Source organism: Emydura macquarii, unplaced genomic scaffold, assembly GCF_026122565.2.
Source record: "Emydura macquarii macquarii isolate MOO-44397 ecotype Brisbane River unplaced genomic scaffold, CSIRO-AGI_Emac_v2 contig_1635, whole genome shotgun sequence".
In the NCBI taxonomy this organism is placed as follows: domain Eukaryota; kingdom Metazoa; phylum Chordata; order Testudines; family Chelidae; genus Emydura; species Emydura macquarii.
This window is the reverse complement of record NW_027131772.1, coordinates 65,371-90,537: the sequence shown is the minus strand read 5'-3', so window position 1 is coordinate 90,537 and position 25,167 is coordinate 65,371. Positions and strand designations below refer to the sequence as shown.

The following is a 25,167-nucleotide window of genomic DNA, read 5'->3' as shown; positions in this document are numbered from 1 at the left end:
AGCCTCACGATAAAACCTGTTTGTTTTCTCATCCTTTCATCTTTCTGGGGGCTTTTCTCTGCCCCCACCCCAAATGATCAACGCCTGTCTTGAATTACGGACGCCAGATCTGGAGACACTGGTCCAGCAGCGGTTGCCTCATTGCCAAACACAACGTTCCATTCCATTAAAGAGGCAGTATGCAGTTTCCACCCCACTTAAGAAGAGGCTCACGCAGATCTCCAGCTGAGCGTTGACACTCATATAATCCTCATTTCACTTCTGTGCTGAGCCCCTGTATCGCCTGCCCAGAACGTGCAAAAAGCACAAGTTGGGCGCTTTGCAAAAATCACGAGATTGGCTTTAAAAATCATGCAATCTTTACAAAAAAAAAATAACTGTTGGCTCACCAGTGCCAGGTCCACTTTAGCAAAGGGAAGTTGGACAATGGCAGAGGGTGCAGAGAAGAGCCATGGAAAAGATCTGCGGGCTGGAGAAAAGGCCAGACAGTGAGTGTATAAAAGATCTTGGTCTGGTTAGCTGATCAAAGAGAAGACAGGATGTTTGTCTAGAAGATCGTCTCTAGGAATTATTTTTGGGGCAGTTGCCTGGCCATTGTTATACAACAGGTCAGACTAGATGATCACAATGGTCCCTTCTGGCCTTGGGATCTCTGAACATGAATCTTGGCGTCTTCCAAAGCACACAGGAGGCCTTTCTGGAAGATACTTTAGACAAACCCAATTTACTGCGCTCCATATGGGATAACTAGGTGGAATTTAATGGCCTGTGCCCTACAGGAGGACAGATTAGATGATGGTCGTCTGACCTTAAACTCCATGAATCAGTTATTTCTATAGAACCATAGAAATGTCAGGCTGGAAAGGATCTCGAAAGGACTGCGGAAGGACCAAGTAAACCTAGACCAGCCCTGATGGGTTTATCCAACCTGCTCTTAAAAACCTCCAATGCCGGGGATCCCACCACCTCCCTTGGAAGCCTGTTAACTATCCATAGGAGTTACAAAGCTTTTCCTAATATCTACCCTCAATCTCCCTTGCTTCTGAGTAAGCCCATTACTGCTTGTCCTAGCTCCAGTGGGCATGGAGAACCTTGGTCACCAGCCTTTTTACAACAGCCCTGAACATGTTTGAAGCCTGTCACCAGGTCGCCGTCTCGGTCTTCTTTTCTTAAGGCTAAACATGCCCCGGTTTTTTTAACCTGTTCTCAGAGGGCAGCTTTTCTAAACCTTCTGTCACTTTCGTTGCTCTCCTCCGGGTTTGCTCCAATTTCTCCACATCTTTGCTAAAGTGCGGCACCCGGATCTCGCCCCTGTACTTCGAGGCCTCACCAGTGCCTGAAGTAGAATGGGCCAAATACCTCCCGTGTCTTACTGACACCATTCCCGTTAATACGCCGGCCAGTGACATTAGCCTTTTTTATCGCAGCGGCCTCACACCGTGGATACATATTCAATTTCTGACCGACAAAAACCTCCGGATCCCTTTCAGCCGAACGACTGCCTGGCCAGTGAGTCCCCATTTTGTCATCGTGCGTTTGATTTGCCCATCCTAAGTAAAATGATCCATGCTTGAGTCATCTTTTCTGGAGATGCCAGGTGGGTGCTGCTCTTGATGTTCTGTCTGATAGGCAGACGGCATGGTGTGGGTGTGGGATTCTCATGATATGAATCAGTCAGGGATTAAGGAGCTTCAGCCTGGCTATAACCTTTCTTGAAAGCCGCTGCTGGTAGAGAATGTCCCAGCTGGCGAAGGTGCTAAACCGCACTAATTATGGGTTCACCAGCTCCCGGCTCCACCTGGCAGATTCTTCCCTTCACTGCACATTCCAACTCCAGGAATTTCACAGCCTGGCTTCCACTGTAGGAGGGCAATTACTTAGCTCTACCCCTAAACAAAGACCTGGGCACTGTCAAGAACGCACGTGGCATGGAAAGGAGCTGCGTAGAACAATACACATGCTGGGATCAGCCATCGCAACTGCAGATTCATGCCCCATCGAGCTGACCCCAAGCATGACCGAGGGAAGTGATCGTTCCTCTCTCTTCGGCACTGGTTTAGCCGCACCTGGAGTATTGTGGCCAGTTTTGGGCCCCGCACTTCAGGAAGGATGTGGACAAATTGGAGAGAGTCCAGCGGAGGACAACAAAAATGATGGGGGGGCTGGAGCACAAGACTTATGAGGAGAGGCTAATGGAACCAGGCTTGTTTAGTCTGCAGAAGAATGAGGGGGGATTTGATAGCAACCTTTAACTACCTGAAAGGGGGGTCCAGGGAGGATGGAGCTAGGCTGTTCTCAGTGGTGGCAGATGACAGAACAAGGAGCAATGGTCTCAAGTTTCAGTGGGGGAGGTCTAGGTTGGATATTAGGAAAATCTTTTTCCCTTGGTGGGTGGTGAAGCACTGGGATGGGTTCCCTTGAGAGGGGGTGGAATCTCCATCCTTAGAGGTTTTTAAGCTGAGGCTTGACAAAGCCCTGGCTGGGATGATTTAGTTGGGATTGGTCCCACTTTGAGCAGTGGGTTGGGGTAGACACCTCCTGAGGTCCCTTTCAACCCTCATCTTCTATGAGTCTATGAGTGTCTCACTTCCCCTGCCTAAGGTAATTCAGTCTTCTCCATCTTTTTGTACAGCACCTAGCGCAATGGGGGCCTGATCCATGAAGGGGGGTTCCTGCATGCTCTGGTAATACTAAGCATAAATTATAAATTGGGGCAGCACACATCTGCTCGACCATGCCAACAATCAGGTGCTTGGAACAGGCCAACAGACAGAGACGGCTGGAAGGACAAGGTGCTTCGCAGCTGATGCTTCCCCTGCTGAGAATTCCTGAGCGCACCAGCTAGGGAACAGAAGCAGTGCCTCGGGATTCACCTGACCAATGGCGTGCTGCGAATAATGCAAGCACGTGGTGTGCAAACACCCACTGGCTGAAATTTATTCCCATAAATTCTGTGGTCAGTGCTTAGGAATATCGAATCTGAAGAAAATGGGATTGATTTATGACCTGTTTGTAACAGACAGACAGATAGATAGATAGATAGATAGATAGATGGGGTGTATGAGGATAGATGGACAGACAGACAGACAGACGGGGTGTATGAGGATAGATGGATAGATTGACAGACAGATGGGGTGTATGAGGATAGATGGACAGACAGACAGACAGACGGGGTGTAGGAGGATAGATGGACAGATAGATAGACGGGGTGTTTGAGGATAGATGGATAGACTGACAGACAGGTGGGGTGTATGAGGACAGACAGACAGACGGGGTATATGAGGATAGATGTACAGATAAATAGATAGATAGATAGACAGATAGGGTGTATGAGGATAAATGGACAGACAGACAGACGGGGTGTATGAGGATAGATGGATAGATAGATAGACGGGGTGTTTGAGGATAGATGGATAGACTGACAGACAGATGGGGTGTATGAGGACAGGCAGACAGACAGACGGGGTATATGAGGACAGACAGACAGACAGACAGACAGACAGACGGGGTATATAAGGATAGATGGACAGACAGACAGACGGGATATATGAGGATAGATGGACAGACAGGGGTATATAAGGATAGATGGCCAGACAGGGGTATATGAGGATAGATGGACAGACAGATACTTGGTGCCCATTGCAGGCAGTGGAACACCAGGCATTGACCATGGCGTCTCCCCGCGGGGTCTCAGCGGGCCCTAGGGCACAGCTGTGCACAGTTGCTGTGGGGAGTCCCCGAGTGGCCAATAATAACCAGCTCCATCTGCCTGCATGGCCCTGCTCCCGGCGCCCCCCCAGCTGGTGCCAGTCACGGCTTTGTGCCCATTTCGCTGAGCACCTCCGCTGTGGCCTTCGTTTTTCTCCTTGGGCTGACGGCCCCGGCTTGCTCAGTCCTTGCCATGGGTGGGAGCCGCCCTTCCCGGCCCTCTGAGGAGCACATGCAGCTCCCACTGACAGCCAGCCCAGGAGAGATTGTCCCGCTGCTGGACTAGCTCTCTCGGCCGTGCCCGTGCTCAGAGCTGATGTGGGCTGGGAGCAAAGTGATGGAGGTCGCACCCTTCCCATCCAGGGCACTGGCACTGCGCCTGGCACTCCATCCAGCGCCTTATTGCACACTCCAGGGACGCTGGGACAACAATAATTAGCCCAGCGTGCCATCCTGGGAAATTGTCCCTCTGAGGTGTGGCTGATCTGCAAACATCCAGCAGTTAATCCCCACACCTAGTCTGTGAAGGAGGAGGCGATGACCTAAATCACAGCATGGGGCCATGAGAACATGACAGTCCGTGGACTGGTGCCAGTTCTCTGCCACGACTCGCTGGGCTTGGGTGTGACTGTCAAGCGCACGTCGAGCGTCGCTTGGTGCCTGGAAATTTCTTAACACCAAGGAGTTTGCAGGCTCGGTGCTGGCTTCCAGTTTCTCGCGCTACAGTGTCCATCGGCCATAGCGTCACTGGGGGCAAAGGGGCCAGGTCCCAGCTGGCGTTAATGGGCCATAGCTCTAGTGGAACCAATAGGACCAGTTTCCCCTCCCCTGGTTATTCTGATGATGTATGATTTGTAGTTTGCAGTTTTTTCGTGTTTAAGGCCAGAAGAGACCTACTGTGTACTACAGGCCCAAGAAATTCATTCCGTTCCTTGGTGTTTGAACCCAAGAAATTGTGCTGGGCTAAAGCGTCTGCCAGGAAGGCCTGCAGGCTGGACCAGGAGATCCGAAGAGATGGACAATCCACCCCTGCCCTGGGGAGATTGTCCCACCCTTGCTGTTAAGGAATCAGTGCCTGATTTCGAACAGGAACGTGTCTGGCTTGAACTCCCAGCTGTTGGGTCTTGTTCAGCTTTTTCTCCTCTAGCTTCAAGATCCTGTTAGCACCTGGGGTTTTTCTCTCCAGGGAGGTCCTTGCACAACTCACCACCTCTTTGATCCAACAGACCGAGCTCTCTCAGTCGCTCACACTTAGGCCTTTTCCCAGCCCTGAGATCATCTTTGTGGTGCTTCTCTGCCCCCCCTCTGCAATTGTTCAACGTCCTGTTAAAACACACACCCCAGAGCTGGGCGCAATATCCCAGAGTCGCTCTCTGCTGTGCCCTCCTCTGCTCTGCATCGCTGTCTCCCAAGGATTGCATTAGCCCGCTTCCCTCCTGCCATGCCCCAGGAGCCCGTGTTGAGTCGCTTGTCCATTGCGACAGGTCCTAGCACCTTTCAAGAGCCCCCCCCTTTTTCCAGTCCACCATCCCAGCAACCTAATCATTGCCGAGTATTTTGCAGGCATCACGGCTGAGCGAGTTTTTCTCCTGGCCAGTGAGTTTACCTGTGTATGGAAGGTCTATAAGCAAAATCCCAAGGCAGTGAAGGGGTGGCATGGGAGGCCGGGAGGGAGGGACGAGGGTTATAGCTGTATTATAAGGTGGTTGCGAGACTGGTAAATTCTTTTATTGCCATGGTTCTGCTGCTCACACTGGAAGATCTTGGGGCCTCTATCTTCTTGTGGGAGAACTCCTGATTGCTGATGGGGGATAAGGGCATGTTTGAGGAGAGGGGAGATGAGGGATACACAGAGCAGGTGGTACATGGGTGGATGCTAGGGGGTGCTGGCATGTGGGGAGGGGAATGCATTCAGTCCCAGGGAAATCCTTCTTATTCTCCCTGAGTTACTTCTTGCTCACAGTGCCTTGGGCGGTGGCTTCTATTGCTTCAGCACTCACTGAACAAAAGGGCATTGAATTGTTCCTTCATTTAGCCTGAATGAAAGAACCTTTGTATGTCCATCAGTTAATGCTACTCACATTGTTCAGCTGTGTGGATATTGCTGCAGCCCCGGCATGATGGAAGACAACCCCAAACACTGCACGAATGACACGCGGCAATCTGACTTCCATGTATGAGACGGGCCAGCTTCAGCATGGGACAAGACAGACGACTGATGGGGCAGCAGGACAGGAACTGTGGGAGTTTGTTCACTTCATTTTCCCCACATCCCAGAATTCTGGTAGGTCTCCTATGGCGCGTGATGAGAACAATCCTGGAATGCCAGTGCCTGGTAGGGAAACATTGCGCCATGGGATGTCTGCTCGGCGCAGCTCTTTGTGGACGTGATGACTCAAAAGGGAGTAGCTGATGCCAGCATAAAGACAGCCATGCGGACCCATGGTTTTTGGAATCGTTATCCCTAACTAATTGAAGTGGAAGCACCTGATCTGAAAAGAGGGCGCTTTCCAAGGGGGCAGTGATGCCACCTGGGAGTTGTAGGTTGATTGTCTCCTTCACCTGTGTGCTGGGTGCCCTGGTCAGACTACATCTCCCGTAATGCATCACCGAGCTCAATCAGAGGGAAAACTGCACTGCAGGCTGGAGAAGCTCAGGGGCAACTCGTCGGCTGAGTTTTGATGGAGCCATAGGAACCGAAGCCAAAATCCCCCTGACTTCCTGCATAGCCCAGGCTGGAGATCTGCCTCCAGCCCAGATCTGATGGTCGAGCTAGAGCGGAGCTTTGAGAGAGAGACGCCTGATCTCAATGGAAAGAATCCACGGGAAGCAGAATCTGCCCCATCCCTGGAGCAGACCTTCCCAGGGTCAATTCCCCTCCCTGGGGAAAGAATTGCTCCTTATTTTCAGTCTGTATTTGTCTCACCGTTGGACCTGGTTCTTTGAGATCTAGAGCCACAATTCCCATTCAAACGAAACAGGACTGTGGGCTAGATGGTGCAATCGGGGTGGTGACATGCGTGCCAGTCCTGCGGGAATGCCATACCGGACTTTTTTTTGAAAGCTGAAATAGCATCTGGTGGCACTTGCATTCTGGCCCAGCTCGAGCACTGCTTCCAGACACCGGGAAATCTCAGGAACGACCCTGCGAGCCACAAAGCCTGAGTTTGGTGCCGAGGCTCCCTGGACAATGAACTGGAAACAGGTGCCATAGGGAGTGTCTACACTGCACGCTAAGCCCGGATTCTGATTCAGGTTTGAGCCCGAGCCCTCCTTCTGTCCACACACAAATCAGGCTGACTCCGGCTTGGGCAGCGTAGTGTAGCCATGCCTGTAGACCGCAATCCACACAAACCAGCAAGGCAGGCTGGGAGCCATGAGGCTGACGGACGAGAGGGCGTTGGTCAAGCTCTAAATCCATGCCACAGGGAGGTGCCTACCCCTGCTTCTGATTCACAGCTCTAAGTCTTCTCCTGGAGTCAGGTGCCCGATGTGCCTCTTGCCGGGACGCACCTCTCCACAACTTTAGCCAGGCAGTTTTTATCGGTAAGCGTTGGTCAGCGTCGATTTCACGGCACCATGCAAAAAAACCCCCCCCAAAATACTTCTGCTGATAATAATTGAAATGCCCAGCTGTGTAAAGTAAAACAACAGCTTCTGGAGGATTCAGCCGCGTTTGATTTATGGCAGGTTACACTGTGTCTATTTTGCCATGTGACATTGACAATTTGTAGGTGAACTTTTTGTCATCCAATAACTATTGTCTGAATTCGCCCCCCCCCCCCCCCCCCCCCCCCCCCCCCCCCCCCCCCAATCTAGCCACTGGGAACATTTAAATTGATTTAAAAAAAAAAAGATTAAAAATAAACATCAATATTTTCCATCAAACTTGTAAACAAAAATCAAATTCCACTTTTAGCCCGGGCACCCCATCAGGATGGGGGAAGGTACCCGGTTCAAGTTCTCCCTCTGCACAAGAAGGAGAAGGGATTTGAACACGTAGTTGCCAGCTGAGTGCCCTAACCACTAGGCTATGGGGCCATTCTGATGTGGACAAATAAATCGTAACTGGGTCAGCAAGAGAGCGAAACTAATTTTATTGCCCGGTGGATGGGGAGGTGGAAGATCTGGGAACCAGCCACTCCCATCTCTAATCCCCATTTAATTAGTTAATCCAAAGCAAAACAGCTTCAACAGAAGGGACTGTTGTGATCTCCTGTATAGCGCAAAACTCCCGCCAAAATCATTCTTAGAGAAGAGCTTTTAGAAAAATATCCACTCGTGATTTAAAATATTGTCAGTGACGAAGAATCCACCCCACGACCCTTGGTAAATTGTTTCAACTTTGTTAATGACCTTCTCTGTTAAAAATGTACGCCTCGTTTCCAGTCTGACTTTGTCTAGCTTCAACTTGCCGCTGTTGAATTGTGTTAGACCTTTCTCTGCTGGACTGGAGAGCCAAGCCCATTATTAAATATTTGCTCCCCGTGTAGATTCTCCTTGTCCTGCTGCTGAAAATGTCTCCAGTGGTTTCGCTCAAAAATTCCCCCTTTGAGCAGAGGTTGCGGCTGGGAAATTTCAGCCCTAGAGGAAATATTGGCAGGACATGATTTCCCAAGCAAGACCCTATCGCCTCTCTGCTCTACCATAGCAGAAATCGGGCCCTGGTGCTGTGCTTTCTGTTGGAGGAGAAACCTGTTGGAGGCTGCTTGTTTTCTCAGTGCAACGGGTTGATAGACTGTATCCACCAGTCCTAGAGCAGAGACGGTCACAAATGGCCTCTGTAAGTATCCTCAGCCCAAGCACCAATACCCAGGGAGCAAGTGGCCCTACTTAGAGCAATTAAGGAAGGAACCAATTTCCCGGCTGCTTGCAACAGATCTGCTGCAAAGAAAACAACCTCACAAAATTAACAACAACAGGCACGTCTTCAAAGACTGGCGATTGTCGAGAGAGCTTGCAAAACCATATGTAACAGCGCCACCTGGTGACCAAAACAATAGCGTCGTCCTGCACTCCAGCCCTGTCGAGGTTGGTGCACGGTTGGGGTCTGTGAGGAACCTAACACGATGTGGTCCTTGATCTCGATTGGGGTCTGTGCAGCACCTGGCACAATGGAGCTGATGTTTTGGCTGGGACTCTTAGATGCTACCATAATACCCCTAATAACTTTTAAAACATATGTCACCCTTTGTCCTTCGAGGTCGGGAGTGGATTCAATTCTGTTTGCATTTGTCGGTTGAGTCTCAATAACCTAATTTAACCCAGTCTAATCCTGTTTTTCCCTTGGTCTGTCAAACATTCCAAGTACTGTTTTCAAGACTAGCACTGTATTATTATAGGGCCTAACCCAACAATCAGCATCACAACCTAAAGACTCCCCCACTGCACCCCGTGTCCTTTCAATTTCTTGAAATGAAGCCGCATCTCTTTGGTTGCAACTGGGATGTAGGTGGGCCCTTCCGCTAAGGCATGAGAATAGGGGTGGTAAATACCAAAGAGGAAGAGTCACTGAATCAGGGCAGTCTGGTAAACTGGGTTCAAGCAAACAAGATGTGTTTTAATACAGCTGAATGTAAATGTGTCCATCTGGGAACAAAGAACGTCAGCCGTATATACAGGATGAGGAACTCTAGGTTGGGAAGCCATGCCTCTGAAAAAGACCTTGGGAGTTGTGGTGGATAATCGGCTGAACACAAGTTCTGGGCTGGTGCTCAGGCCAAGAACTCTAATGTGATGCTGAGTTGCATAGACAGGGGCAACTCGAGTAGGAGCAAAGAGGTTATTTTCCCTCTGTATTTGACACGGTGCGACCCCTGCTGGAATCCTGCATCCAGATCTGGTGCCCACAATTCAAGAAGGACGTTGATAACTTGGAGAAGGTTCAGAGAAGAGCCACGAGAATGATTAAAGGGTTGGAAAATCTGCCTTATAGCAAGAGACTCAAGGAGCTCAATTTATTAAGAGAGATGGTGCAGGTATGACTTGATCCCCGGCTATAAGTATTTACCCAGGGAACAAATATTTAATAATGAGCTCTTCAATCTAGCAGAGCAAAGTCTAACACGATATCATAGCTGGAAGTTAAAGTTAGCACATCCAGACTGGAAATAAGGCACACAATTTTGACAATGAGGGTAATTAACCACTTGCACAATTTGCCCAGGATGCTGGTGGATTTTCCCTCACACAATACAGGAGGTCTCATCAGATGATCACAATAGTCCCTTCTGCCCTGGGAATTCCCCAGCACACAGAGGCGAGTGATTCTGGGGAGGGGCACATCTTGAGGCAGCCACGTGTTGAAACCCAAGCCTCTTGCTGCCGACCTGTAACTGGCGGGGGAGACAAGCTGGGTGACGTGCTGTCTTTTCCTGGACCAACGACTGGTGGGAAAAGAGGCAAGCTTAAAACGGCCACCCGAGGACCCCGGTGAGATCTGCTTTACTAGCGACCTATAACTCCAGAGGCCTGTTTGCATGTGAGTTTCTCCATGCCTCCGCCCCAATAAAAGTGACTCATACGGGCCGCTCTTGCCTTATTACAAGGAGGGGGGTGAATTAAGGAGGCGTCTCTGAGGCAGCGAAAGCTCGCCATTGCCTGGGGCCGCGGGCTGGCAGCGGGTTAAAAGCAGGCGGCCCAGGGGAGCGCGGCGGGCAAGACCGGGGAGCTAAGCTGGGCTGGAGCTAAACTGCCCCGGTGCCAAGCGGGTTGTGGGGCGAGCGTTTCTTAGTGAAGGCGGCAGGGCAGGATCAGACGCGCCGAGGCCAGGTCGGCACGGGAGAGACGGGGAGATAGCCGGGCCGGCTCGGTCGCCTGGGACCGCGCAGAGCTGCCGGGTGGAATCCAGATTGTGGCTGGCTGCGCTGCGGTGGGTGCTGGTCCAGGGAGCTCGGCTGCGTTGCACCAGACTCACCTCCTAGGTTTGGGGAGGAGGCCGGGGGCTTTCAGGGGGTGAAGGGAATGTGTGTGTGTCTGCGTGTGCACGCGTGTGTGTGTGTGTTCTCATGTAACCCAGAGGTGAGTGTGCAGGTTACAGGGACCTATGCCATGCCCAAGCCAACACGTCTGTTGCAGCTGGGGTGCCCTGGCTCTGCAGCGCTGGAGGTTGCTGGTTCAGTTGGGGGAAGGGGGTCGGCCGACGTGTGCGCAGACATGTGTGTGTGTGTTTTGGCGTGTACACACGTAGGTGTGTTACCCGCGTGCCTCTATCTAACTGTGTACGTGCTTTTGACTGTGTTGCTACGCTTGTGTGTGCGCAGGCATGTTTGAGTCATAGAATCATAGAATCATAGAATATTAGAGTTGGAGTCAGACGTGTGTGCCCCGTTGTATTTAAATATGTGTGCGTGTGCATATACGTGTGATGCGTGTGTGTGTGCTTCTGTGAGCCCCTGCATGTGTTAGAATCATAGGATCCTAGAAGAGGAGGGGCGGAAGGGACCTCAGGAGGTATCTAGTCCAACCCCCTGCTCAAAGCAGGACCAACCCCAGCTAAGTCAAATGTGTTGCTGTGTTTGTGAGTGCAGGCACAGGTATGTGTGTGTGCACATGTGTGTGCCTCTGTGTATTTAAATATGTGAGTGCACATGTGACGTGTGTGTATGCTTCATGTGTGCCTCTGCATGAGTTGATTTGTTTGTGTGTGTGCACATGTGTGCCTCGGTATATTTAAATATGTGTGCGCATGTATGTGTGATGTGTGTTTGCTTGTGTGTGCCTCTGCATGTGTTGCTGTGTTTGTGTGTGCCTGTATGTGTGATCACGTGTGCCCCGTGTGTGTTTAAATATGTGTGGGAGCAGCTATCTATGGTGCGTGTATGTAGGCATGTGTGTGCCTCCGGGCGTGTTGATGTTTGTGTGTGTACGTATGCCTGTGTGTGCACATGTATGTGTGTGCCTCTGTGTGTGTTTAAATATGTGTGCATATGTGCTCACTTATGTATGATGCATGTGTATGTGACACTGTGTGTGTGTGTTTGTGTGTGTGCCCGTGAGTGTATTTAAATGTGTGTGCTTGCATGCGTGTGTGCGCCTGTGTTTCAATCTGTGTTAGAATGTGGGCAGGACTTGCATGTGGGTGTGAGCATATGGGTGTGTCTTGCCCAGGGGTCTCAGTGTGTGTGCATGTGTGTACATGCACATGTATATTGACATGGGGGAGGGCTGCGGGCTGTGTGAACATGCATTTAAATGTGTGTGAGAATTTGGCTGTGATTGTTGGGGGAGTGGGTATGTGCGAACATGTGTTTGAATGTGAGTGTGTGTGTGTGTGTGTGTGTGTGTGTGCTGCATTTAAATGCATTGTGTGTATACGTTCATCTGTGGGAATGTTTAACTGTGTGTGATCCTTGGTGTCTGCACTGAAGTTTAAATAACAACACCTCGCTCTTATCAGTGTTTTCCATCAGTACATGCCAACGCTATTTACAAAGCTATTTACGTCACTGAACAGATGGGGAAACTGAGGCATGGGCGGGGCGGGAGGGGGGGGGGCAAAACCGGGATAAGAACCATGGTTGCCTGAGTCCCACTCCAGTGCTGTATCCACTAGGCACAACTACCTAAACATGGAAGGCGGTCAGGGTGACCAGACAGCAAGTGTGAAAAATCAGGACGGGGGTAATAGGCTCCTGTGTAAGACAAAACCCCAAATATTGGGACTGTCCCTAGAGAATCAGGATATCTGGTCACCCTCACGGCGGTGCAGGGGTTAGCGGGCCTGGGGACCTGCCTGAGGTCTGCCTGGGTCTAAAGCGGCGAGCTTCCGCCCACTGAGCTGAGGAGCCAGCGGCAGACTTGGTAACCTCTGCAACGCTCAGCCCCCAGGGAGAGCCGGAGCCGGGCAGGTTACAGGCGTAATTCATTTCCGCGGAGGCCAATGGGGCCAGATCCCGGCTGGTGTCCAGCGGCCTTCGCTCCGCTGGAGTCACGTCAGGATCTGGCCCACAGACTAGTACGTCGATATCAGCACTGTCAGCAGGTCTCAGTGGGTGGAGGGCTGTGGGGGTGTGTGTGGCTGGTGTAAATTCTCTGTTAATGAGCCCCTTTCTGTCTCCTCCCCAGAGCCAGCAGCCCTCTGCCCTGCCCATCACTGTGGCTGCGTGCCATGGAGCTGCTGGGCCTCGTGCTGCTGCTGGTAACTGGGGGTGAGTGTGTGTGTGTGTCTCTCTCTGTGGGGCTCTGCATGTGCCCGGGAGAGGGGGCGTCCACATTCATCTCTAGGTGTGTGAGTTCGTGACACATTCATCGTAATCCAGCCATAACCTCTGCCCCTTTCCCCATGCAGCCACAACACAGGACTCCCCCCGGCTCCTGCGGGGTTTCCAGTGCCGGGAGCACTCCCAGCCGTGGGTGGCGGCGATCTTTGACGGGACCAAGTTCCATTGCAGCGGCACCCTGATAGACAAGCAGTGGGTGGTGACGGCTGCTCGGTGCAACACCGGCCGGTAGGTCTGTCCATGGGCTGAAGGGTCAAGGGGCTGGTCAGCAGCGGGAGCCCTCTGCACTAGGGGGCCGTTCTTCCAATGGGAGGAGGTGCTCCAGTCTGTCCTTAACTCTGCCCCCTTGGATGAGTGATCTTAACTCCCGCACCTGGGGTGTGAGTGTCCGTAACTCCAACCCCTTGGGTGAGTGTGACCTTAACTCTGCCTCGAGAGTGTGATCTTAACTCCACCCACTTGGGTGGGTGTTTCTTTAATTCCGCCCCCTTGGATGTGTGGCTTTTAACTCTTTTCCCTTAGGTGTGTATCCTTAACTCTGCCCCTTTGGGTGAATGCCTTTAACTCCACCCCTTTGGATGAATGTGTGTCCTTAACTATGCCTCCTTGTGTATGTCCTTAACTCCATCCCCTTGGGTGAGTGCCATTAATTCTGCCCCTTTTGTGTGAGGGCCCTTAACTCTGCCCCTTATAGGTGCGTGTATGGACGTCCTTAACTCCACCCCTTGTGGGAATGCCCTTAACTCCATCCCCTTCATCATCTCATAGATTCCAAGGCCAGAAGGGGTCGTTCTGCCCATCCATCCTGTCCATCCTGCATAGCTCAAGCCAGAGAACCACCCTTGGGGATGCTTTAGCCTGACGCCCAGACCTGGGCTGGAGGCAGAAATCTCTGTGGGAGGATCTCTGGGCTGGGCTGTGCAGGAGCTTAGACTGGAGGGTCCATCCTGGCCCCCTTGCAGTTGAGTGGAGTTTTGTGACCACGTCCCCTTTCTACCGCAGCACGCTCCAAGTCCGCCTGGGGGAGCAAAACCTGTGGCATCTTGACTGGTCAGAGCAGCTGACCATCGGCTCCCGGCTCATCCCACACCCCGAGTATGACAGCAGCACCCACCGCAACAACATCATGCTGGTAAAACTCCTGGTGCCGGCCATGATCAACCGCAACGTTCAGCCGCTCCCGCTGCCCAGCAGCTGCCCCGAGCCCTACTCGACCTGTGTGCTTTCTGGGTGGGGCACCAGCATCTTCCTAAGAGGTAGAGGAGCAGAAACAAACAAAACAAAACAAAACACCAAACCCCCGCAGAATAACGAGGCACAGATTTTTAACAGAGAGGGTGATTGAGCATTGGAACAAACTTCCCAGGGAAGTGGTGAGAAGGATCTGGGAGTCTGTGGCGGGTCCCAACCTCCACGTGAGCCGGCAACGCGATGCTGGTGCAAAAAAAGCAAATGCAATGTGAGGCTGCATTAACAGAGGCGTAGCCGGCAAGTCACAGAAGGGGACAGGACTTCTCTGCACAGCACTGGTTCAGCCTCAGCTGGACAACTGTGTCCAGTGTCGGTCACCAAGGTATAGGAAGGCTGTCGAGAAGCTGGAAAGGATCCAGAGGGGAGAGAGAAAGATGCTCAGAGGGGTGGAATGCAGCCATGTGAGCAAAGGCTGAAGGAACTGGGGATGTTTAGTCTGGAAAAGAGAAGTTAAGGGGGGGGGGGGGGGAAATATGACCGTGGTCTTCAAATACTTGCCAGGATGCCATAAAAAAGAGGGGAGAAAAGCTGGTCTCTCTTTAGATTGAATCTCAGGAAAAACTTTCTAGCAGTAAGGGCAGTCGGGCGATGGAGCAGACGGCCCTGGGAGGTTGTGGAAGCTCCTTCACTGGACGTTTTTGAGAGGAGGCTGGATAGCGTCTGTCTTGGATGGTTTACACGTCAGATCCTCCCTCTTGGCAGGAGGGTAGACTAGACCATAGGTTCTCAACCTGTGGTACGTGTACCCCTCGGGGTACCTGAGAAACAGGCAGGAGGTACCCGGGAAAAACAGAGTGAAGGGGAGGCGGGCGGCAGCTGCCGACTTCTGGGGAAGCCTGGCGGCAGCAGCCCACCCAGTCCCAGCTCCCAGCTGGGAGGCGGGCGGCAGCCCCCATCTTCTGAAGGAGACAAAAAATTATGCACGGCACTTTATACCCCCCAGCATTGGCATGCCACTCAAAGCCTCCTACCTTCGGCCAACATCACCTCTAATCCAGGTACATACTTGAGTTGTGCACCCGTTGTAACGCTACCCACACTAGATCTGACATCTGTCATATCACGGCCTTGTATACTCAGCCCTTCTTCCAACATATGGCTCCCATTAGTCTGTAAATACAAAATCCTGTGGAAAACTGAGTGTTTGGGACTTATTAAAATTTTCAGAAGTTAAGGGGTACTTGCTACTTAAAAGGTTGAGAAACACTGGACTAGACAACTCTTGCTGTTCCCTCTAGCCTTCTGGGGCTATGGTTCTATGGTGTATTCTTTATGGCTCGACATCTTCTAATCCGGTCCTGAGACTCATCTAGAAAATGTTTCCATTAAACTTATATTATTGAGCTCAGTACAGGGGTAACTGGAAGAGGATCCCCAGCCTGGGTTGTCCCGGTCAGACTATGATCTGGTGGTTTCTTCTAACTTTATGCTCCGTGATGACTCTAGGAAATGAGTTCCAATCCCCAGTAAAATTTTGAGGTTTTGAACAATTTTGTGATCTTGAAAATTGTCCCAAACTGAAAATCTTGGGATTGGGGTGGAGAGGGGAGAGAAGAAATTCAGTTTGGGTTTCAACTTCAAACTTTCCCAAGCCAAAAATGTGGCGGGGAGAGAGGAAGAGACAGAGGGGGGGGAGGAAAGGGAGGCAGCGTGTATGAGGGGAGAAGAAATTTGATTCAGATTTCAGTTTTGAACTTTCCCAACTGGAAAATCTGGGGGAGAGGGGGAAGAAAGAAATCCAATTTGGGTTTCAATTTCAAGCTTAAAAAAACTTTTTTTTTTCATTTCAATTTTGAAACGAAAAGTAGTTTTTGAAGCAAAAAAACCTTGGCGAGTCTTGCTGGGAAAATGTCAAAAGGGGCCACCGCCACTGCTTCAAATCTTTGTTGTCGGTTTTTTTGTCTCCAGAAATTAGTAAAGTGGGAAATTTCTCTCAATCGCAACCTTATTGCCGGGATAGGTTCGATTTCAACTAATCAGCACTTTTTGGATGAGAATCCCCCAACCAGCAACCTGCTCAGGGTTCAGCCCATCTCCACATTCAGAGTCAGGGAGGAATTTTCCCGTAGGTTGGATTGGCAGAGACTGTGGGCCGATTTTTTGCCGCCCTTTGCAATGTGGGCGTGGGTTGCCTGCTGGGCTAATCTGGGTATGTCTCACCCGATGGATTACCTGCAGTTACTATGGCCTTCTGCGTTGGGAGCACCTCGATCTCTGCCGTTCTCTGCCTGTGGCACACTCCAGTTTAACCTCCTCACGAGTGAAATGCTTTGGTCTAATAAAGTATGTGGGCTCAGTGCAGGGTAACTGAGTGATGCACAGATCAGACTAGGTGATCGAGTGATCTCATCTGGCCTAAATTCTGTGAATCCATGAGCTCAGCAAAGTTGCTGGCGCATGAAATGGGGCTCAAGGATGAGGATGAAGAGGAATCTTCTTCCCCTAGGACCCGGCACTCAGGGCAGTGAGAGGCACTGGGCTGGCCCCCGGAGACAGACGCTTACGAGAGAGGGGCCCATCCGCAGGGGCAACAATGCAGCATCTAAAGCAACAACAGATAGATAGATGGATAGATGGGGTGTGTGGGGATGGATTGATAGATGGATGGGGTGTGGGGGATGGTTGGATGGGGTGTGGGGGATGGTTGCATAGATAGAAAGGGTGTGAGGGATGGTTAGATGGGGCGTGAGGGATGGTTGGATGGGGCGTGGGGGATGGTTGGATGGGGTGTGGGGGATGGTTGGATGGGGTGTGGGGGATGGTTGGATAGATGGATAGGGTGTGGGGGATGGTTGGATAGATAGATGGGGTGTGGGGGATGGTTGTATAGATGGATGGGGTGTGGGGATGGTTGGATGGGGTGTGGAGGATGGTTGGATAGATGGATAGGGTGTGGGGGATGGTTGGATAGATAGATGGGGTGTGGAGGATGGTTGGATAGATAGATGGGGTGTGGAGGATGGTTGGATGGGGTGTGGGGGATGGTTGGATAGATGGATGGGGTGTGGAGGATGGTTGGATGGGGTGTGGAGGATGTTTGGATGGGGTGTGGAGGATGGTTGGATAGATAGATGGGGTGTGGAGGATGGTTGGATGGGGTGTGGGGGATGGTTGGATAGATGGATGGGGTGTGGAGGATGGTTGGATAGATAGATGGGGTGTGATGGTTGGATAGATGGATAGGGTGTGGGGGATGGTTGGATAGATAGATGGGGTGTGGAGGATGGTTGGATAGATAGATGGGGTGTGGAGGATGGTTGGATGGGGTGTGGAGGATGGTTGGATAGATAGATGGGGTGTGGAGGATGGTTGGATAGATGGATGGGGTGTGGAGGATGGTTGGATAGATGGATGGGGTGTGGGGGATGGTTGGATAGATAGATGGGGTGTGGAGGATGGTTGGATAGATAGATGGGGTGTGGAGGATGGTTGGATGGGGTGTGGGGGATGGTTGGATAGATGGATGGGGTGTGGGGGATGGTTGGATAGATGGATGGGGTGTGGGGGATGGTTGGATAGATGGATGGGGTGTTGGGGATGGTTGGATGGGGTGTGGGGGATGGTTGGATAGATGGATGGAGTGTGGGGAATGGTTGGATAGATGGATGGGGTGTGGGGGATGGTTGGATGGGGTGGGGGGATGGTTGGATAGATGGATGGGGTGTGGGGGATGGTTGGATAGATGGATGGGGTGTGGGGGATGGTTGGATGGGGTGTGGGGGATGGTTGGATAGATAGATGGGGTGTGGGGGATGGTTGGATGGGGTGTGGAGGATGGTTGGATAGATGGATGGGGTGTGGGGGATGGTTGGATGGGGTGTGGGGGATGGTTGGATAGATGGATGGGGTGGGGGGGATGGTTAGATAGATGGATGGGGTGTGGGGGATGGTTGGATAGATGGATGGGGTGTGGAGGATGGAGGGATAGATAGATGGGGTGTGGAGGATGGTTGGATGTGGTGTGGAGGATGGTTGGATAGATGGATGGGGTGTGGAGGATGGTTGGATAGATGGATGGGGTGTGTAGGATGGTTGGATGGGGTGTGGGGGAGGGTTGGATAGATAGATGGGGTGTGGGGGATGGTTGTATAGATGGATGGGGTGTGGAGGATGGTTGGATGGGGTGTGGAGGATGGTTGGATAGATGGATAGGGTGTGGGGGATGGTTGGATAGATAGATGGGGTGTGGAGGATGGTTGGATAGATAGATGGGGTGTGGAGGATGGTTGGATGGGGTGTGGAGGATGGTTGTATAGATAGATGGGGTGTGGGGGATGGTTGGATAGATAGATGGGGTGTGGAGGATGGTTGGATGGGGTGTGGGGGATGGTTGGATAGATGGATGGGGTGTGGAGGATGGTTGGATGGGGTGTGGGGGATGGTTGTATAGATGGATGGGGTGTGGAGGATGGTTGGATAGATAGATGGGGTGTGGAGGATGGTTGGATGGGGTGTGGAGGATGGTTGGATAGATGGATGGGGTGTGGGGGATGGTTGGATAGATGGATGGGGTGTGGGGGATGGTTGGATAGATAGATGGGGTGTGGAGGATGGTTGGATAGATAGATGGGGTGTGGAGGATGGTTGGATGGGGTGTGGAGGATGGTTGGATAGATGGATAGGGTGTGGGGGATGGTTGGATAGATAGATGGGGTGTGGGGGATGGTTGGATAGATAGATGGGGTGTGGAGGATGGTTGGATAGATAGATGGGGTGTGGAGGATGGTTGGATGGGGTGTGGAGGATGGTTGGATAGATGGATGGGGTGTGGAGGATGGTTGGATGGGGTGTGGAGGATGGTTGGATAGATGGATGGGGTGTGGGGGATGGTTGGATAGATAGATGGGGTGTGGAGGATGGTTGGATAGATAGATGGGGTGTGGAGGATGGTTGGATGGGGTGTGGGGGATGGTTGGATAGATGGATGGGGTGTGGAGGATGGTTGGATAGATGGATGGGGTGTGGGGGATGGTTGGATGGGGTGTGGGGGATGGTTGGATGGGGTGTGGGGGACGGTTGGATAGATGGATGGGGTGTGGGGGACGGTTGGATAGATGGATGGGGTGTGGAGGATGGTTGGATGGGGTGTGGGGGATGGTTGGATAGATGGATGGGATGTGGGGGATGGTTGGATGGGGTGTGGGGGATGGTTGGATAGATGGATGGGGTGTGGGGGATGGTTGGATGGGGTGTGGGGGATGGTTGTATAGATGGATGGGGTGTGGGGGATGGTTGGATGGGGTGTGGAGCATGGTTGGATAGATGGATAGGGTGTGGTGGAGGGTTGGATAGATAGATGGGGTGTGGAGGATGGTTGGATAGATAGATGGGGTGTGGAGGATGGTTGGATAGATGGATAGGGTGTGGGGGATGGTTGGATAGATAGATGGGGTGTGGAGGATGGTTGGATAGATAGATGGGGTGTGGAGGATGGTTGGATGGGGTGTGGAGGATGGTTGGATAGATAGATGGGGTGTGGGGGATGGTTGGATAGATAGATGGGGTGTGGAGGATGGTTGGATGGGGTGTGGGGGATGGTTGGATAGATGGATGGGGTGTGGAGGATGGTTGGATGGGGTGTGGAGGATGTTTGGATGGGGTGTGGAGGATGGTTGGATAGATAGATGGGGTGTGGAGGATGGTTGGATGGGGTGTGGGGGATGGTTGGATAGATGGATGGGGTGTGGAGGATGGTTGGATAGATAGATGGGGTGTGGAGGATGGTTGGATGGGGTGTGGAGGATGGTTGGATAGATGGATGGGGTGTGGGGGATGGTTGGATAGATGGATGGGGTGTGGAGGATGGTTGGATAGATAGATGGGGTGTGGAGGATGGTTGGATGGGGTGTGGAGGATGGTTGGATAGATGGATAGGGTGTGGGGTATGGTTGGATAGATAGATGGGGTGTGGAGGATGGTTGGATAGATAGATGGGGTGTGGAGGATGGTTGGATGGGGTGTGGAGGATGGTTGGATAGATAGATGGGGTGTGGAGGTTGGTTGGATAGATGGATGGGGTGTGGAGGATGGTTGGATAGATGGATGGGGTGTGGGGGATGGTTGGATAGATAGATGGGGTGTGGAGGATGGTTGGATAGATAGATGGGGTGTGGAGGATGGTTGGATGGGGTGTGGGGGATGGTTGGATAGATGGATGGGGTGTGGGGGATGGTTGGATAGATGGATGGGGTGTGGGGGATGGTTGGATAGATGGATGGGGTGTTGGGGATGGTTGGATGGGGTGTGGGGGATGGTTGGATAGATGGATGGAGTGTGGGGAATGGTTGGATAGATGGATGGGGTGTGGGGGATGGTTGGATGGGGTGTGGGGGATGGTTGGATAGATGGATGGGGTGTGGGGGATGGTTGGATAGATGGATGGGGTGTGGGGGATGGTTGGATGGGGTGTGGAGGATGGTTGGATAGATGGATGGGGTGTGGAGGATGGTTGGATGGGGTGTGGAGGATGGTTGGATAGATGGATGGGGTGTGGGGGATGGTTGGATGGGGTGTGGGGGATGGTTGGATAGATGGATGGGGTGTGGGGGATGGTTAGATAGATGGATGGGGTGTGGGGGATGGTTGGATAGATGGATGGGGTGTGGAGGATGGTTGGATAGATAGATGGGGTGTGGAGGATGGTTGGATGGGGTGTGGAGGATGGTTGGATAGATGGATGGGGTGTGGGGGATGGTTGGATAGATGGATGGGGTGTGGGGGATGGTTGGATAGATAGATGGGGTGTGGAGGATGGTTGGATAGATAGATGGGGTGTGGAGGATGGTTGGATGGGGTGTGGAGGATGGTTGGATAGATGGATAGGGTGTGGGGGATGGTTGGATAGTTAGAGGGGGTGTGGTGGTGGGTTGGATAGATAGATGGGGTGTGGAGGATGGTTGGATGGGGTGTGGAGGATGGTTGTATAGATGGATGGGGTGTGGGGGATGGTTGGATGGGGTGTGGAGGATGGTTGCATAGATGGATAGGGTGTGGGGGATGGTTGGATAGATAGATGGGGTGTGGAGGATGGTTGGATAGATAGATGGGGTGTGGAGGATGGTTGGATGGGGTGTGGAGGATGGTTGTATAGATAGATGGGGTGTGGAGGATGGTTGGATGGGGTGTGGAGGATGGTTGGATGGGGTGTGGGGGATGGTTGGATAGATGGATGGGGTGTGGAGGATGGTTGGATAGATGGATGGGGTGTGGGGGATGGTTGGATGGGGTGTGGAGGATGGTTGGATAGATGGATGGGGTGTGGGGGATGGTTGGATAGATGGATGGGGTGTGGGGGATGGTTGGATAGATGGATGGGGTGTGGGGGATGGTTGGATAGATAGATGGGGTGTGGAGGATGGTTGGATAGATAGATGGGGTGTGGAGGATGGTTGGATGGGGTGTGGAGGATGGTTGGATAGATGGATAGGGTGTGGGGGATGGTTGGATAGATAGATGGGGTGTGGAGGATGGTTGGATAGATAGATGGGGTGTGGAGGATGGTTGGATGGGGTGTGGAGGATGGTTGGATAGATGGATGGGGTGTGGAGGATGGTTGGATGGGGTGTGGAGGATGGTTGGATAGATGGATGGGGTGTGGGGGATGGTTGGATAGATAGATGGGGTGTGGAGGATGGTTGGATAGATGGATGGGGTGTGGGGGATGGTTGGATAGATGGATGGGGTGTGGGGGATGGTTGGATGGGGTGTGGGGGATGGTTGGATAGATGGATGGGGTGTGGGGGATGGTTGGATGGATGGTTGGATGGGGTGTGGGGGATGGTTGGATAGATGGATGGAGTGTGGGGAATGGTTGGATAGATGGATGGGGTGTGGGGGATGGTTGGATGGGGTGTGGGGGATGGTTGGATAGATGTATGGGGTGTGGGGGATGGATGGATAGATGGATGGGGTGTGGGGGATGGTTGGATGGGGTGTGGGGGATGGTTGGATAGATGGATGGGATGTGGGGGATGGTTGGATGGGGTGTGGGGGACAGTTGGATAGATGGATGGGGTGTGGAGGATGGTTGGATGGGGTGTTGGTGTTGGTTGGATAGATGGATGGGGTGTGGGGGATGGTTGGATAGATAGATGGGGTGTGGAGGATGGTTGGATAGATGGATGGGGTGTGGGGGATGGTTGGATGGGGTGTGGGGGATGGTTGGATAGATGGATGGGGTGTGGGGGATGGTTAGATAGATGGATGGGGTGTGGGGGATGGTTGGATGGGGTGTGGGGGATGGTTGGATAGATGGATAGCCCTGTGTAGCTCTCCAGATCCCAGTCCGGGCTGGATATTGTTTGCAGAAGCTGAGCATTTACCGGAGCTGAGGAGACTCTCTCTCTCTCTCTCTCCCTAGCCCACAGCCCTTCAGCCCAGCCTCCCTGCCCCCGCCGAGCGCTGCACTCCGACGTCCTGCTCTGCGGGAACATCACGGTGCTCCCCGACGACCGGTGTAAGGAAATGGACCCTGACCGCATCACCCCCAACATGCTCTGCGCCGGCGTGATCCAGGGGGGCACTGACTTCTGCCAGGTCAGGGTCAGGGTCAGGGCGGGTGGGGTGAATGAGGCGTGCCCCCTTCCTCCTCCTGGCTAGGGTGGGGCAGAGGGGGAGGGGTGGGGCAGATGGGGGGTGAATAGCGCACCTGCTGGCATGCTGCAGAGAAGGAAGGACAGGGCAGGTGTGTGTGAGGCATTGCACCCCCTGCTGGGGCGGGACGGAGCGTGAGACAGCCCAGCACAAGTGATTCCCATGGCCTAGGCTATCCCAGAGTTCAGAACCGACGATCACGGCCCTTCACTCTTCGCCTTAGCATCTGTGACCGTCCCATCTGCTTCCTCTTCACCCAAAACCAACAGGAGGGGGGCTGCGGGAGAAAGATCAGTGACTAAAAACCCCATATGAACTATTTCAAAGACATCAACCGTCCAGGAGGCCATCCACTCAGCCTCGCTCGGCGGACGTCTCGGTGATCCTGCTTTCCCCAGGAGCAGCAGCGAGTGGCGTTCAGATCTGCTCGTGCCCGGAGCGGTTTAGCTAGGGTGACCAGATAGCAAGTGTGAAAAATCGGGACCCCTTTTTTTTTCTGGGGGGGTATAGTTGACTATATAAGACAAAGCCCTAATATTATATCAGGACGTCTGGTCGCCCCAGTTTAGCCCAAAGATTGACCATCAAAATCATAGTGGCGTGACTTTCTTGGTGCCCGGTCAATATAGATCCAACTGCAGATCCATGCGGGACGGACACCCCTTTTCCAATCGAACCCTTTCCCCCGGAAATTGTGGATTTCCGCACTTCGGGGAAAACAGCGACGTGGAGGAAGCAGCCAAAGATTGTGGCCACCAGAGTGGGACGAGGCCATCTGCTGGGGGGTGACTCCTGTGCGGCTGCGTTGGGTTGTTGGCAGGGGAGCTCATTAATGGTGCCAGATTCGTTCCGATGCCCGGCTGTCTTCGTTCGCTTCTGAAGGGTCTTCTCCATCCCTTCTGGAAAAGCGTGGCACGGCGAGGGCACGAGCTGCAGCGCGAGGCAATGTTTCCAAGTGGCTAGGACACTGGAATGGGAGCCAGGACTCCTGGGTTCTATTCCTGGCCTCGCGAGGGGAGTGGGGTCTAGTGGTTAGAGCAGGAGGGGCTGGGAGCCAGCACTCCTGGGATCTGTTCCTGGTTCTGCCATTGACCTCCTGTATGACCTTGGACAAGTCCGTTCCTGCCTTTGTTTCCCCTCCTACCCTTAGTCCATTTAGACAGTAACTTCTTGAGGGCAGGGACTTGCTATACAGTGTGCCCAGGGTCAACGCTAGACCCTCCTGAACTGAAGAGCCCAGCTCAGCAGTAATAGACTCACATCCTCCGTGGCTGGGGCAGGGAGTTGGGCACGGCGGGTTACACAAGCTCATAAGTGCGGCACATTCACTCTGAAAGGCAGTGTGGGTGGCGAGGGCCAAGCTCTGTCACGCAAGGGACTGGGCTGGGCTCTCTACGCGTGATGCTTGTCCTATTGACGAGTTTCGCGGCGCTCGCCCCTCCAGGGAGACGCTGGCTCGCCACTCACCTGCCAGAAGGAACTCCAGGGTATCGTCTCGTGGGGCTTCGAAGGATGCTCCCGCCCCAACCGGACTGGCGTGTTCGTCAAGGTGTGCAACTACATCACCTGGCTGCAGGAGACCATGCGCTCCGGCTGACTGCGCCCACCGGGACGGGAGCCCTGGAGACCTCAGAATAAAAGAGTGACAACCGTGGCTCTGCTTCTCTGGTGCCTCCTTCCCGCACAGCAGCACCGGCGGCTTGATCCACCAAGGGACTTAGGTGCCCCTGTCCAACACTGAGGTTCACAAGCCCCCTGGTCAGCTAATCCCACAAGTGTCTAACCCCCTTAGGCACCTACGTTTCAGCCGGTCCTGGTACCGCTCTGCCTCCAATGAGCTACGTGGTGCCAGTCGCTCGTGCCTAAACCCCAGCGGGATGCTCAAGCAGGCTCCCATGAGGTCACGAGACCGGGAACTGAATGGCTGCACCTTGTGATGGGAGCAGGAGTCAGGCCTAGTGGTCAAGGCTGGAGTCAGGGGTCAGGACCGGAGTCATCTGGAGCGAGGCAGGGCAGGAGTAAGGCGGGGGACGAGTGGGTTCAGGAGCTGGCGTGGCTGGGCTTGAGAGCCAGGCTGCTGACGGGCACCTGAATAACTTGGTCTTAAAAACCTCCAGTGATGGAGATGCCACAGCTTCCCTTGGAAGCCTGTTCCAGAGCTTTTCTCCCCTTACGTGTTTCCTAATGTCTAACCTAAATCTCCCTGGCTGCAATTTAAGCCCATCACTTCGTATCCTGGTCGGAGCATTTATGGAGAACAGTTTATAACCCTCCTCTTTATAACAACCTTTTGCGTACTTGAAGACTGGTATCACGTCTCCCTCAGCCTTCTCTGCTCCAGACTAAGCAAACCCAGCTTTTTCAATCTTCCCTCATAGGTCATGTTTTCTGGACC

The 25,167-nt window shown here is 52.9% G+C and overlaps 1 protein-coding gene across 1 annotated transcript; it reads left to right on the top strand.

Moving 5' to 3' along the window:
* The first annotated feature begins 12,817 nt into the window (after positions 1-12,817).
* LOC137157944 (kallikrein-15-like) lies at positions 12,818-24,369 on the top strand. Its single transcript, XM_067555368.1, has 5 exons — positions 12,818-12,857; positions 12,998-13,157; positions 13,932-14,185; positions 22,540-22,715; positions 24,217-24,369. The coding sequence occupies exons 1-5, from the start codon at positions 12,818-12,820 to the stop codon at positions 24,367-24,369; spliced, it is 783 nt and encodes a 260-aa protein (XP_067411469.1).
* Positions 24,370-25,167: the final 798 nt, after the last annotated feature.